This window comes from Perna viridis, chromosome 5 (assembly GCF_037379345.1).
Source record: "Perna viridis isolate PV_CMFRI_1.1 ecotype Kerala chromosome 5, ASM3737934v1, whole genome shotgun sequence".
In the NCBI taxonomy this organism is placed as follows: Eukaryota; Metazoa; Mollusca; class Bivalvia; order Mytilida; family Mytilidae; genus Perna; species Perna viridis.
This window is the reverse complement of record NC_142449.1, coordinates 30,181,797-30,198,727: the sequence shown is the minus strand read 5'-3', so window position 1 is coordinate 30,198,727 and position 16,931 is coordinate 30,181,797. Positions and strand designations below refer to the sequence as shown.

General features: G+C 34.0%; 1 protein-coding gene across 1 annotated transcript; it reads right to left on the bottom strand.

Moving 5' to 3' along the window:
- Positions 1-2,478: 2,478 nt before the first annotated feature.
- Positions 2,479-4,178, bottom strand: LOC148617026 (uncharacterized). Its single transcript, XM_088584292.1, has one exon. The coding sequence runs from the start codon at positions 4,050-4,052 to the stop codon at positions 2,616-2,618; it is 1,437 nt and encodes a 478-aa protein (XP_088440418.1). The 5' UTR covers positions 4,053-4,178; the 3' UTR covers positions 2,479-2,615.
- Between the last annotated feature and the right edge of the window lie 12,753 nt (positions 4,179-16,931).

The window sequence follows — 16,931 nt, the reverse complement described above, 5'->3', positions numbered from 1 at the left end:
TAACTTCATAAGGGGTTAAAACACATTTTTCTTGTCCATAGGCAATAATTTTAGTATGAATGATTCTAAGTGAAATTGTACCTCAACAGCCAGGCTAGGGTTGATTTTGGGGGTATTGACCTAATAGCCATATTGGATTTAAAATACAATAATAAACAATGTTAATTTCTACAAGTCTCCATGAAATTATAGTCTACGTTCCATACCACAAAGGGAAAGTAAGAATTTATTTTTGAGGTTGTGATCTTGACAATTTGGTTATTTGTTGCAAACAATGGGGTGAACTGTCAACAAAAGCTTTTTTATAAAACTTAAGACAGACAGACATATTATTACGCACTTAGATACACAAAGGCCAGAGTATGAGCTTGTTCGGCTGTAAATAAGCAATCAAACTGACGGAAAAGTTCATTTATTAAAGAATCATATAATGCAGATTTATTTCTGCATATAAAATATCAAATTACAATAAAAATAAAACATATTAAAGGAATAAATGACAGAATAGCAAAGGTCGCTAGAAACAGTCTGCTCTACCCAAGAAGCAAAATAGAAATAAATGAGCAAGAGTGGTTTGTGGGTGTGTAACCAAATTGCAAACCAAATTTCCACATTTCAGATGTTGATTCAAATTGATGCTAATGAGTGATTCCACAATGTGGCATGATAATTCACACGTGAAATATTTCTTACATTGTAAGTTCACTGGTCAATCAAAGGAGCCATGTTCCGATCATAAAAAAATCCTAATCCTTTATCAGATTCCGACTTATTTTGTTTTTAAGTAGCTGTCTTTGTAAGAATCATGCAAAAAAATGCGATACACCCCAAAAAAGGCTACATATTTTTATTTTTGTAATTAAGTTGATTCATGGGTCTATATTATGAAATGTGTAATTATTTATTCCAATCTCTGCTCTTAGGAGATAATCAACATTTACAATCTAATAGATTCTATTGTATTTGATTGTCATTTACAGAGTTATCTCCCTTATTTTTGAAATCTACAGTGTATTCTATATAATTTGTTTTCTCCTAAGAACAGGCGTTATATATGAAAAACTGAATGTTAATTTTTGTTTACTGTCACAATTCAAACAAATTATCAAAAATAGAAATGTGTTTGGCTTTATACCCATGAATCACATTTTGCATGATTCTTAGCTGTAGTGCTACTTATAATTAGCATATTTCTGATAGCTTTGTATATTTTAAAGTTCTTTGACATCCTACTCTAAGCAGACACTTAACTGTATTCAAACCCATTTAGAGCTACATGTATATCCAGGTTGAATGGCCCTAAGGTTTATTGTTCAGTCGTATCAGTCTGTGCCCCATGAAACTTTTTCACTGCTGTATTTTTCCAAATTATAAAAAAAAATGTTGTTTTATGATTTGTGGAACGAGCATTTGATTGTGTTAAGTGTACTGTTTTCTTGTACAAACGCCACAAAAATTCATTATTAACAAGATGTCCACAGACTGGGGAAACTGACTGTTTGGTTAGTGTCCGACCAGTGGTGTCTGTATTATACATTATTATACCACCAATACCGAGGTATAGGAGTCAGCCTGTTTGTCTGTTCCCTTGCCTGAACACCATTTGGTATTGAGGCGGGGTTAAAGCTTGGTTCAAAATGTTTATTTTCACATGCATCATTTTTTTCATAAATGTATGTGAAGAAGTATATGCTTTAAAAGGTACGAGTCAAAATATTCAATTCCAAGCAAATGGTTGTCCCATTCGTGAACTCATTCGCAGTTCTATAGTTGAGCTCAGCTTGCTGAACTTCGTTTTAATTGTGTATTTTGTTATTTGATCGGTTAGAAGTTTGTTTTCTGTCCAGTAAAACACGTACCCATTTTTTTCATTTGGCCATAAAGTTTTTAAGTGAATATGTGTTACTACATATAATGATGTGCTATTAAGGCAAAAAATAAAATGTCTGTTTCCTGCTACCTTACCTACCTTATTTTTATTGCCTAAAAATGCGGCCATTTTGGCTCAAGCACCGTTAAAGTCTAGATTATTTCCCCATTAACTACATTTTGTATTGGCTAAATGTAAAAAAAATAAAATAATAAAATAATTTCCCTACAAAGTTCTTTTAACTAGTTTCTATGTTTAAATTTTTAAATATTGTTACCACTTTTTATGGGAAATGACGAAACAAATTAAAACATCGTTTTAAAACATGCTTTGCAGGGCACAGCTTGATACGACAGTAAAAGATAAAATGAAGAGTTGTTATATCCTACATAATGTAATAAAATGGAGCAATAATTCTAGATCTAATTTTAGTTAGTTACTTAATCATTCAAATTATATCATTCCGGAACTTTCATTTTATACAAAACGAAATCAATGTATTTTTTTTTTAAATTTAAGATTTTCAAAATAACCGCCCCGTTGACCAGATCATGGGGGATCATATATATACTATTTTGTAAAACAATTACTGCATAGCTATTCGGCTAATGACAATGATCAGAGATAAACGAAAACGTTCAAAAAAGAAATCTTACATGCTCATTAAGGGTGGGGGTAACCTAAACAGCTATACACAGATAAAGCGATAAAGAATTATGTTGTGTACCAATCATTTGTTTGTCCATCAAATGCAAATGTTGTAAATTTCAACGAATTCGTTTCCACAAACAAACAGCTGCTTCTCACTTTTGTCTAGCCATATATCACGAACCGTTTCAATATTTTTGCATTTCTCAATAATTGTTTTCCTGCGTTTTCCATCTTCGTCGATGACGTGTACACATCCATCTTCGTCCCCTGCGAAAATGAAACCAGCCGAACTGACGGCTAAGCTTGTGACTTTCTTCATTTTATCGTCTTTGTAAGAAAACAGCACTTCTCCACCTAGGTTAGTACATGTAACATAATGTTTGGATGTATAAATGAGTTTGTTCTCCTTACTCATAACAAGACCGTTTACGGATGCTATACATCTTGTATCAACACAGAAACAACGCTGCAGGGTTTGTTTAGCATCGCTTGTTTTCAATCGCTGTATCGTAGCGTCAACAACTATATAGACGTAATCCCCATGAACGCATATGCCCCCGTTGAAGGGACCATTAGAACAATGTTTAATGGTATAAAGTTTTTTAAATTTGCCGTCAAAGGGAATTTTTGCAATACCACCTTCTTGTGCAGAAAGATAAAGCAGTCTATCACGATTACTAAACGATATTCTCTTTGGTTGCATTTGAATATAAATTTCAGTTAAAATTCTTTCCGAATCAAGATCAACGGCTTTAACAGCATTTGGTGATCTTGAGCAAATTATGATAGTTTTATCATCAGTACAAACACCGGCACAAAGTCCAGACTGGTCAAAACGTATTGTTCGATTACCCGTAACTTCCAAATTTTCGAACGAAATATCACAGAGAGAGCCTACTTGGTTTTTGAAAGACTGAACAGATTTCCTTTCAGACTTATCGATTTCTACTCTCCCTATGTTGTCCACAAGCGTCATCTGTTCTAAAACATTTTCAACTGTGAATTTTGCTTCTAACCTCTTCGAATTTGTCAAAGCTTTCATGAATTTATTCAAAGAATTTTGAAATTCATCTCTTATCCTATTAATTTCTATAAACAACTGCACAGGTGTACCATAATTCCGAATTTTATCAATAGTTTCTGATGCTTTTTCAACCATTTTCAGAAATGTTTCCGTGTCTCTAATATCTTGATCATCATACACACTCTCGTCTTGTTTCAAATGCAGCTCCTTTATGAATGAAATCAAAAGAACATCTAATTTGTCTTTAATCAGTTTGACTGTGGTTTCAGTCGAACGTTCAATATTTTTGAATGAATCTTCGAACCCTTTTTTTTTTTCATTTTTTTGGCCTTCAAGTAGAATGTTTGTAGCTAGATGAATGTCTCTCAATGCTTTTTCGAACGATTTGTCTCCATCAGCAATCAGTTCGTCAATTGTGTGAACATCATCACACTTTCTGTGATCATGCGTAAGGCACGAAATACAACAAAATTGTTTGTGATCGAAACAATTCGAAACAATAGGCATCGAAAGTCTTGCCACTAAGCACGGAGCAGGTATCCTTACTTTTATCTAACCCAATTACTCCTGATACATTTTGTGGCTTTATTTCAATTACCTTATGATTTAATGACAGTTTCATTAAGCCATGATATTTATTGCAGTTCTGGCACATTGCTTCTTGACATAAACAACACCAATTCGACGCCATTGCTGTTTCCTGATTGCGCTTACAAACATCGCAGTCCAGTTGAATCGGCTTTACTTGTTCTTCTTCCAGTTCTTCTAGTAATAAAGACATATAGGGCAAACAGGCTGCCCATTTTGACGAATTTTCGTCAGGGTTTGACGGCGTGACAATAGTTCTACATTCTGGGCAGGGAAACTCAGAAATTTTCTGCCTAGCTTTGCGTTCTATGGTTACAATATACTCACTAATGCATTGTTCACAGTAGGAATGCAAACATGGCAGATTTTTAGGTTTCACAAGTTTGTCCAAACAAATAGAACACGTCAAAGCAGCACCGGAGGTCAACGGTACACCGCCTGTCGCCATTGTTGTTATCTATGGTTCGAAATATTATTTTCTTCCTGGTTCATTATCTTTGATTGATAAGCGGGCGTGACAGTCGTTTGAATTTTATAGTGAAAAAAGTGATTAAAGAGAGTTAAATATAGTTAGATAGTCGTATTAATTTTAGTGAAAAAAAAGCGAAAAAAGAGTTATTTATATAGTCAGATTTTAGTGAAATAGTACTCCTACAACGTCAGAGGTCGGAATTCCGTTCCTCCATACCCCAAACCTCTTACTTCCGAGCGATATATTGCATACCGCTCGTTCCGACGTTCTTAGAAATCGGCAGAATTATAGTAAGATAGTTACCATTTAAAACATTTGTACGGTTTCTTTACCATAACACGGAGAAGGTGAACAAACTGAAGAAAAACAAATGACCTAACTGATTAGAAAATCCAGCAATCCTGGAAATCCTTTGTAAAAGCAGTTTAAATGAACTTCACATTTGGATTTTCAGCTCTTTGAATGTGTAATTCAGGTTGACAAAATTACGGATTTTAAAATTTGCGAAACGAACATATTAAATTAACCAACGAATTGCCTTTACCAACTTTAAGTTCGTTTTGTCAAAAATATATTGTATTCCGTAAAATTAGTGACCTAAATCAAAATGACTGGTCACTTTGATAACTGTCTTCATTACAAATGTATTCTAGTATTTAACAGAAATTTAGGATTTTTTCGCTTGATTTCCGGTATAGATTAAACTTCATTTATGTAAATAAAAGACTTAAAATATTTTAAAACACATGTTAAGCTAATTCACATTTGCGATGGCTTTAACATGTCAGATGCTAGAGGTTAGGATGTCACCAAGCCAGAAAATAGCTTGGTAAACAATCTCAAGCACTGCTGGAGTAAGTGAAAGAGCAATCAATGGAACAAAGATTCTAGAGGAAATCAAAGGGACGATTAAAGACCAGACATTGAAAATAGACACACACAACAACGAACATAAAATAACTAATATAATAAATACAAAGTAACAAAAGTATAAATGAGCAACTCGGACTCCACTGAAAAATGGGAGCATGGAACAGGTGTACCGGTAGGGTAAGCGTCCTCTGCTTTTCTAGAAACACCCGCCGAGTTGTTCATAAAAAGTCAAGTCGGGGTAGACGAATAAGGCAAGGAAAACTACAACGCGTTGAACAAATCAGTTGTCATGGTGCAGATGGATATACAGCAACGAACCACGAGTTCATGATGACGACCATAAAACTCCTTCAGTGATGACTTCAATATTGTAGCAACATAACCCTGTTCCAGAAGCCTAATTATAAGAAGTCTAGCGCGATACAAAAAGTCTGCGTAGTTGCGGCAAGCTCTAGCATAACGTATGAGTTGTGATAATTATGAAAACTCCATACGAAGGTGCTGAAGGGATGTTGCCTTAACCAAATAAGGATAGCACAGATTTATGGTTTTCCACTATCTCTTCTTTGGAGAGTGTGGTAGCAGTATAGGTCTAATTACTGCTATTATTTTCTACGTCTAACTCTCATAATAAACATTTGATGTAATACGTTTTGCAGACACAAACAACGTTGTTTTGGACTTTGTCTGTTGGAACGACAACATATTTGTCATGTATAGTAGACAATTTTTTTGCTACATCGGGTTCTTTGAAAACTGATGCAGCATTGACACTCATTGTACGGGACACCGAATGGGACTTGATCTTTTTGTAATCAAAATCAATTTTATGTCACAAAAATCAATTTTGTGAGACAAAATTCAATTCTGTCACAAAAGTCAATTCTGTGAGACAAAATTAAATTTTATGTCACAAAAGTCAATTTTGTATGCAAATTAGTTTACAGAATTCTTTGGATATGCAAATGAATTTAAAATGTGCAGCATCATGTACACGTGTATTACAAACTTAAAGCATTCACTGTAATAAAGTGGATAAGGTACGAATGTGCACGGTTATAATAAAGCACATAAGTGAAAGAAATATCGGATATCGTAATCGTATAACCCAGTGTGTCACTTAATCTTGAATCTAAAGATAGATAATTTGAGCGTTTGTAAACAAAAAGGAAACGAAATTTAGACACGTGCTAAATAGAATTGGAATGAAATAAGGAATCTATCTGTATCTGGCAAAAAATCTTGAGGGATATTGGAACAAAAAAATCTTTCGCTGACAGATTAACAAATTTCACCGCACAACACATTTCTAATATGATTTTCTTGGCTAGTCTGACAGTTCCATATCTTTTTCCAGCAAAATTTGGGACAAATACATTAATACAAGTTATCTTGTCAAATTTCAACAAATTTGGTTGCGATTAACAGGTCGGCCAAAGCATTTTATAGTTGAGTTGAAAGATGTCGAGAAATGATCACGTGATTCACCAGGAGAAATCCCAATAAATCGAAAGAAGAAAAATCTCGTATTTTGAAACCTGTTTTATCAAACAAATCTCATAGAAAACGTATAATTGCAATTATATTACAGTCTTATTGTAGAATGCAACTTAAAGATTTTTTTAAACTTCACTTAATACGGCCTTAACCGTCCCGCGTTGCTCGGAGTAATCGGAAACCTGCGGTGACTCTATCCAATGAGCAACCTTCTTACAAAATCGTGATGAGAGAATTCATTTGCATATTCAAAGGATTCTGTAAACTAGTTTGCATACAAAATTGACTTTTGTGACAAAATTCAATTTTGTACCGCAAAGTTGAATTTTGTACCGCAAAGTTGAATTTTGTGCCACAGAATTGACTATTGTGACACAAAATTGAAAATTTGTAGTATGTTATAAATTTTGTTAATCTGAACTCATTTTTGTTGAACAAAATTCACTTTTGTCTGTACAAAATTGAATTTTGAGTACAAAACCACAAGAGTCCCATTCGGCACCCCGTACATTGACTTACTTAAAACTCTCATACGTTTCAAAATAAAAGAACTCACAGCCTTTACCCACTCTGACAGAGAATCAATGTCTTCTTGTTCTCGTTTTATCCACTTTCTTACGTAGTCCTCCACGGCATCCATAAGAACTTCTAAGTTATAATTCCAATTTATGGAGCGCGGTTCACGGTACTTCGGACCTTTAGAAAGAACTATGAGGAGAGATTAGATTGTTTTCGATGACAAATCTTCCGTAATGACGTGACCGGAAGGACCATATTTGAATGGAGAGTTTTTCCAAGAATAGTCAGTTGGTTTAGCCTTTAAGTTAAAGTCGTCAATCTCCAGGTCCTGCAAAAGCCTGTTATAGTTGAAAATTTTGGATGCAATAGGTAAAAAAAGCGAAAAGAGAGAGTTAGATATAGTTAGATATTATACTTACCCAACTATAATATTAAACTCTCTTATTTCGCTTTTTGTCACTAAAATTCAAACCACTGTGGAAAGGCTAAGTAATTTGGGATCTTATGAAATTCAACTCCTTTTTTAATTATATACATAAAAGAATATGATTCAATAATTATCATGTGAATTCGTTTTTGGTGTTTAACGAATAAAAACAAAAACACCCAAACAAAACCGTTATTGGTGGTAGTTGGAACTGGTCATTTTTCAAAACCCCACACACTCCTTCCTGCATTTACAAATTAGTCATAGCCACAAGTGCAATCTGTCCATAGAAAGTTCCAATGTCAGTATTTTTCTAACTTATTATATTCCCTATACCGATCACAGGAATATTAGCACCGTCTTGAATTTGCCTCTACTTCGCACCTCTACTTCAAATACTTCGCGCAAGTATTCAATTTTCGAAACAGTAAGCCTTTGTAATTCTAAAGCGTAACTATAAATTTTAATTCAATTAGACTAATTAATGCGTGCATGGGGTGAGGTGTTTGTTGGTTGTTTTTTTTTTTTTTTTTTCTTTGTTTGTTTGTTTGTTTTATTGGAAACTGATAATTGGGGATAAAACATTTCGGAAAAAAAGGAAATACGCGGTACTATCAACTGTCTAATAGGGCTGACAGTGGCATCCAAACGGAGCATGCATGTGCCAGAGATGGCCGTACAACCGAATTCCACAAAACATTTCCGAAGCTTACTCGGTTAAAATCTCCATTTTTTTCTTTCAGGAAATTATTTACCTGGAAATTCGACTTTAGCGTTCTACTCATATAATAGTCCATGTACTTGTATTCATTGACCTCATTGACTTTGTCAACCCCAATGATCCAGTTACTATCGGGATTTATTCGTTTACCGACAAACAGAATTTTGGATTTCTTATGGTTGAATTTCAGATTCCATTTAGTTGCAAAATCGTAAGATATACGAAGTAACGTTTGAAGTTCCTGTGGTGATTTAGCAATGAGGACAACGTCGTCTGCAAACAAGAGACAATTTATAAATTGTTGTGCTAAACTAAATCCTATACCATGCTCACTGAGCATATTAACCAGGTCGTTCATTAGCACCGAGAATAACGTAGGTGATAGCACACAACCCTGTTTAACGCCAAATTCCTGATCGAACCACGAGGGCTCAATATTTCCAAAAAGAACTTTATTTTCAACACAACTATAAATGTTTTTCACTAGACGCCAGACTTAACCTTGTATACCGCTTTGCCATAATTTGACAAATAGACCGTCTCGCCACACTCTATCGAATGCCTTCGATAGGTCTAGAAAAGCTAAATATATGGGCTCTTTACCGGAACGTGACACGGCACACTTGCCCTGCAGAGCAAAAAATTGATCTCCGATGCGTCTGTCTGTTCAGAAAGCACCTTGACTCTCGCCAAGAACTTTATTTTTCTCGAGATATTCAACAATAACCGATCCCAAAACAATTTATAAAAATTGGACGAAAGAGTCACGCCTCGATAATTATCTAAGTCGTATATATACCCAGCCTTGTGTAGCGGTTTTATTAGACCCTTTTGTCATTCTTTTGGAATTTGCTCTAAGTCAGATATGAAAGTGAAGAGATCGCAAAGCGTTTTTATCACTATATCTCCGCCATATTTCAAGAACTCGTTAGGAATTTCATCAAAACCGGGTGTCTTTACTGCTTTTAGCCAACGTAGAGCACTTTCTATTGATTCGCATGAAAAAGTAACGGTTAAAATATTCTCGCCCCGACCGCGGATTTTCACAATCTCAGATAATTGATCAGTAACAATTGATCTGAATACGGGATTGGCATTTGTGTCTTTACCTATTTTACCGAGGTAAGGCAGTTACTAATTTGAACTTCATCCTCTATATAGTCTTCCCTGTTATTAGGATCAATTATTCGACTCGGGTTTGTGTCATCCCGTGGTCCTCTCGGCAATTTCCAAAATTGCTTTGTATTCGTGTTCTGTCGCATATTCTTTACGGACAGACTTATGACTTTTCTATCTAGCTCCTTCCGCTTAATCGCTTCGTGTAACGCGTTCTTGCGTTTTTTATAAACCTCCGATAAGTGTCTGCCGAGCTGCCTATCATGCTGTCGCGTTTTATCATGTAATCGTTGTAATTTATTCGCAAAACGCCTCTCTTTAAGCAGTCGATCGAGATCTTTGTCCCAAAATGATGTAGAGTTTTTCACTACCGGAACCCTTCTTATGACTGTTTCAGCGGCAGAATTTACATTTGACTTCCAAATATCTCAGATTTTATCTACATCGTTAGATGTTTTGTGTCAGTTTTCACTGAAAATCTGACATATGTTTCTTTTGAAAAGATCCCAGTCAACACCTTCAGTTTTCCACATGAAGCGTTTTGGGTTCTGTTTCTTTGGGGCACCGTCAAATGTTTCAGAAAACTGGACACGCAACATAACATGATCACTGTGGAGGTTTAAAGAACCTACCTCATCTACGAAAACAGATTTCACACCATCGCATAGTCCGTCCGAGAGTAAAACGTAATCAATGGCCGATTTCTGGTCATTTAATATTCTGGTATAGACACCATCGCAACATTCGAAAAGGTTTACAAGTTTTAAGCCAGCAGCTTCTTTAAACTGATTGAGTCTAGTTCCGTTGTAGCTTTAATTTGCTTTCCGCCAGTGGCTATCGTTTTGCCAGTATACTCGCATTTGCTGACACATCTGCCATTGCAATCACCCGTTAGACAAATTTCGGATCCTAGATTGTTAAATAAAGAACAATTTTTGGAGTTCGAAAAACAATTTATCAGTAGTAGGCTTATCTACGCCGTCGTTTGGGAAATACGCCCGAAGCCGTTTTAACGTTATTTAAGCGACATAAAATCCAAAGCCGTTCTAGATCATCATTCTTACTGCCAACAAAATTATCGTCAAGAATTTTCAATTTAGAATTAGTACAAATACCTAAACCACCCTTCTCTTTTGAACCAGTTCGACATTTACCGACCCAAACGTAATTACTGTGCAAGTCGTGGGGTTTATCATTATAGGGAATGAAAGTCTCCACTAAACACAAAGCATCAGGGGTATACTCATTCAAATACTTGTTTACCTCGTGGATTTTATTCCTGATGCCCCTCATGTTTAGGAAATCAACCGACGATTTTGTAGGTTGTCGTTTATTTTACAGACCTCTATGGTGACGTCATTTACCAGGGTTTTTTTTTCGTCGATACAGGCTCTACGTAATCTGAACTGTCGCCATGTACGGCACTGACATATGGCCAATAACCTAATAACTACAGTGTTTTGCTTTATGACCATATCTAATGCATGTGTTACATTGTATATAGTCATCATACCTACAGTTTTTAGAGATGTGATTGTCTTCATTACATAACCAACACCTACGCCCACCATTGTTTACATTTTGACGCCCTTCATTATTCATATTGTGACGGCCACCTTTGTTGTTTACCTTTTGACGCCTGTAGTCTGGGTGCACCTGCTCATCGTTGTGGAAATCACGCTGGGGGCGCTGCCCAGGCTTTGAAATGTCTAGCAGCTGGGCCACATCCAAAGCTTCAACGTCCACCGCTGTTTGCAAGGCCACCGTTACTACCTTTACCTGCTGGTTGTGTCTCTTTGGCAGTTAATACCAAGGCTTGAGGCAAGCTTTGCTGAACCTCTTCTATTAAGGTGGATACAAGCTTTAGCATACAAGAGACAATTTATAGCACCGTTTGGTAATCTGAAAGAGTCATTATGTTCAACAAATAAACGGTTTTCATTTGAGGCAATTTTACGGAGTAATACATTACCACGTCCAATGTTGCCACAAATGTCATCCAATCTGGGGCAGATAGATGCAATTACAACGTTCTCACATTTACTCTGCACAGTCTGAACAAGAGTCATCACGAAAAGTTTCCTCATCGAACTCAGCACTAGTGTTCTCATACTGTTCATCATTTGGTTTACTAAGGAGTTCTGTTGTGATGTCCGACACTATACCTCTGCGAACGCGAAGTGGTTCAGTGTCTAATTGAAAGGCGGTCTTTGTTATATCGCGAATCACGGAACTTCCGGCAAGTAGTGTTCCATCTTTAGGTGTATCAGGTTTCGTATGATCGACAGTAAGATTTGCTGTACTATCGTCATCGTTGTATACATTTACATCAGTCTTTTTCTCGCTTGATTTTCGCCTTTCAGTTTTATCTAGTCTATCTCGGAGGCGAATATTTTCCTGCTGAAGAGTTTCTACTTCTTGTGATTTCTTCTCAAGTTTCACTTCGACCTCATTGTATCGAGTAATAAATCGTTCTAACATTGATTTAATGTTTTGAACTCTCGATGGAAGGAGTCTGCAGTCTAGACAAACCCAGAAACCTACATCAGTATCGTTTTTGTCTAGAACGCAGGCAGAATGGAACCAAATTTGACAATAGTTGCATTTGATCATATCGACGTCTAACTTATTTTCATTGCATTCTATTAATGATCCTCAGTTTAAGTTTTATTTCCAGTGGATATCTGCCTTGTTCCCCGTAAACCATAAAATCTGGGATTTACTTTTTGACATGCATTAGGGTCTTACACAATTTTAGATGCGCCCTTTCTATAACAATATTTTATGTTCAATGCCCCAAACTTCGCAACCGTATAAGAGAATAGGTCGTGTTGTGTAATCTGCATTTACGTAGAACATTGTACATGGCTCGATTTGCCTTTTCTACGTTTGTCTTTTTCGCTTTTGAAAAGCTACCTGTTCTTGACAACAATATTCCTAAATAATTGAAACTATCAACCGCATCAAGAGATGCATCATTGTATATTGTACTTAAAACTTGGGTTTTTTTTAAATCTTGCCTTTTGAAAAAAACAATAACTTTACTTTTGCTAACATTAAGTTTCCACAATGTGCAATAGTCATAAAATGCATCAAGTTGTTTTTGTAGATCGGATTCTAATTCTGATAGTAATACCGTGTCGTCAGCATATGATATTTTGAAAAGATTTTTAAAATGAGAGAGTTCAGTTTCAATTTCTTCTATTAAAAGATTTAGTCCATGAATGTTTCGATTCTTTAAAAAGTCTTCTAAATCATTGACATGTATTGAAAACAGTACAGGTGACAAGTTTTCTCCTTGTCTGACACCTATGTTACAAGGAAAGAAATCGGAATATTCTTTCCCATAAATTAAATACTCTTCAAGACTTTATATAGTTGATGCTGAACCTGACAAAAAACACGGTATAGCACTAAAGATAGACCTACTTAAATAAACATCAAACAATTACACCAGACACAATTGACAGACACTGTTTATATTCGGTTAATCTTTTATAACAAGATGTCTGCACAAATTAACTCAATAACAGAAGGGAATGCATATATGTATATTAATGTGATAGGTCTAATTATGTCGATAAATGAAGATTTTTCACCCGAAAAGATTTTGGATTTATCTCTAAATTAATTTCAAATATCTATATATCAAAACGAAGTAACAGCTTTAAGAATCCGATAAATATTTTTGACAAATATTTTGTTTTGTTACCATATCCCCGTAAAAAACTGCACAAGTCACGTAAGAGAAAGGGTCCGTCTTGTCAAGTTATTTTCCCTTTAACTTTCTAAAAATTAAATATTTTTATATCAAAATATACCGTTTAATATAGGCTTAACGAATGTAAAACTTTTTTGACAGACATGTATCACTTAGAGAAAAAAATAACATTGTTTGCTCCCACACCCGATACCAAATTGAAAATTTCTTGTTGGAAAAAGTTCGTCCCGTGAAATTCTGAAATGATTTCTGAACATGTTACAAAAACATATACACCGTACATCAAAATATACATAAAAGTTTAAGCTTTAAGAATATGTTAAGGATTTGTGACAGACATGAATTAAAATCCAGATATTCGATGTTTTCTTACCGTACCCCGTAAAAAAACCACTCAAATCACGTATCACGGAACAAGTCCGTCCTGTCAAGATTCGACACAAATCACGTATCACGGAACAAGTCCGTCCTGTCAAGATTTTTCTATACTCTAACTGACTCAAATGAAATAATTTTTATATCGAAATGTACCTATTAGTATAAGCTTTAAAAATAAGTAAACATTATTTGTCAAACATGACACATTTTATGAATAATGAACTTTATTAATCAACATGTCCCCCTTTTCATCGCAAATTTCTAGTCAGCAAAATCTGTCCTGTCAAGATTTTCGCTTTATTATTCGACATTTTCCAAAAAACACTTTTATTCTTCTTTAGAAATCCTTTTAATTTTTGAATGCCATTAAATAAAACAAAAGTTGTAGCCAAAAATGTACCGAAAATGCCCGTCCTGTTTTTATACCAACCCCTCGATCTTCCGGTGAAAAATCACTCATGAGTAACATGTTTATTCTTCATTTGTCAAATGTTTATATTACAAATTCATTTTCTAATATTACAAATGAGATTTCTTATATCACAAATCACTTTTTTAAATAATAAAAATCATTTTTCAATATTAAAAATTCACTTGAATTTCTAACATTAAAAAACTTTTTTTTAATATTAGAAATTGATTTTCTAATATTAGAAAATGGATTTGTCATATTCAATTACGATTTTTTTAATATTAGAAAATCATTTTGTAATATTAAAAAATGTGATTGATTTTGCAATATTGCAAAGTGATTTTCTAATATTACAAATTCATTTTCGAATATTACAAATTCAATTTGTGATATTACAAAATGTGTGATATTTTATAATATTATACTAAATCAGGAATTTGTAATATTAGAAAATAAGTATTTTCTAATATTAAAAAAATGATTTTTTAATATTACAAATTCATTTTCTAATATTACAAATTAAATTTTTAATATCACAAAACACTTTTTAATATTAAAACTTCCATTGAATGTTTAACATTAAAAAACAATTTTTTAATATGAGAAATTGATTTACTAATATTAGAAATTGGATTTGTCGTATTCAGTTACGATTTTTAATATCAGAAAATCATTTTGTAATATTAAAAAATGTGACTGATTTTCTAATATTATAAATTCATTTTCTAATATAACAAATTCACTTTCTAATATTACAAATTCGATTTGTATATATTACAAAATGTGTGATATTTTATAATATTACTAAATCAGGAATTTGTAATATTAGAAAATGAATTTTTAATATTACATATTGAATTTCTAATATTAAAAATTCATTTACTAATATAATAATAATTACAAAATATTGATTTTTGTCCACCTTGATTTGCCATAGAAATGCGTTAACATATTTATGGCGGATATCCCATTCCATAATATGAGTATTCATTTGATGTTTTTATCTCCTCAATATTTTTTTATATCACAAGAAAGTACATATTTCAGCATACTGAAAAAAAAATAAGTTGCTCAGTACAAAATATAAATATGTACCTTTGTGAAGTGAATATATATGAATGTAAATATTTGTATCAAAATGGCTTTTTTGTGGGGTGGGGTGGTGGAAGGGGGGGGGTAGTTGAATTATGACACTGTGGAATGCTTGTTTTAACAGAGGCTGTCCATGCATGAGAAAACCATGCAAAACCGTCCGAAAGTGATATTGGCAATTGCATATAAACTTTAGTGCATCTGGTAGGACCCCATGAGAAATTCATATTATTCGAAAAATCAAAGATGGCGGAGATATGGCCGCCATTTGGTTTGAAGGAAATTCTCTTGAAAAATGGTAACTTTCCATGGTTGAGACATACAAAAGAAGATCCAAACTTAGGTATTAAGCCTATAATTGTCCCAATCTAAACCATTGTCTTTCAGCTATGTGTATTCAACGAATATGCAGGTTCTAAAAATGACCTTGAAAAAATATTTGACCTTGAATTTTGGCCAAATGGTCGATTTTACAACATTTCAATGCCCTGTATTTCCCAAAATAACACTTTTTAACAGGTGACTTGTTTATACCCAATAAGATGCACCCTTATATAGTAACTAGATAGCACTTCATGCTGGGCATTTCAGATATGACAGTAAAGGACATTTTGAAGTAGCCAAGATTTGGTGGATGTGTGAAAATGAGAAATAAGCAATTTTTTTCCTCATGTAATTGAGCTTGTTTCTTTTTTCGTTTTTAAGCTTTAAAGGTAAAGAATATTGGAGAAGGTAAAACATGATAATATAAACCTATAAAAATCATAAGTAGTATCAAAATATGGTGAATGTCCTACAAAAATATGAAAATATCAAATGCCCAGCATTAAACTTCATATCATACAAATATTAAACATTTTCTACCTTTCAATTACAACAATGATAATATAAAAATGTCAATTTTATAGGCTTTTTGATTACCAATGTCAAGTCGTAACTTGGCACACAACCAATTTTCACATAAGGCTAAATGAATGACTATTTTCCACTTCTATGAATATAAATTTAACAACTTCACATAAAATTTTGTCAATTCACACACATCTAATGATTAAAACAACTGTTTCTAAAAACAGAACAAAGTCTGGTCATAATCATATACATTTTTGGAAATCTCTTATGACCTTCTTTCATTCCTAATATAAAATTTGCGATAATTCCAAATTGGCTTTCGGCGATTTTTCCAGTTTTGAATGGTTTTCTCATAGACAGGCTCGTAAAGAGGGTCGGAACTCCCCTTCCCTCTTTTTGGTTTGGGAGTTTTGTGCAATGCGCAAACATTGGGCAAAATCAGCAAATGGTAGCTTGGAAACCCTTTTATGAAAGTTTCAGTTTTGGATTTTCCGGATTTGCCCCCGATAACATTATTGTACTTTTCTAAAGTTAACACGAAAGATTTTTGACTAAGTAAAAAAAAAACACTTAACAGCAAGGCAAAAAAGCTTTTGCTTGCACTTAATTTTACCAATTTTTTTTTTTTGGAGATAAAAGTACATCCAGGAGAGGCATAAATGATGCTCTAAAACGCTATCTCCCCCAGACCCCCTGCCGTAATTTTGCCTACACTTCA

Excerpts from the sequence above, each read along its gene's own strand:
- LOC148617026 (XM_088584292.1), bottom strand. The coding sequence starts at position 4,052 with ATGCCTATTGTTTCGAATTGTTTCGATCACAAACAATTTTGTTGTATT.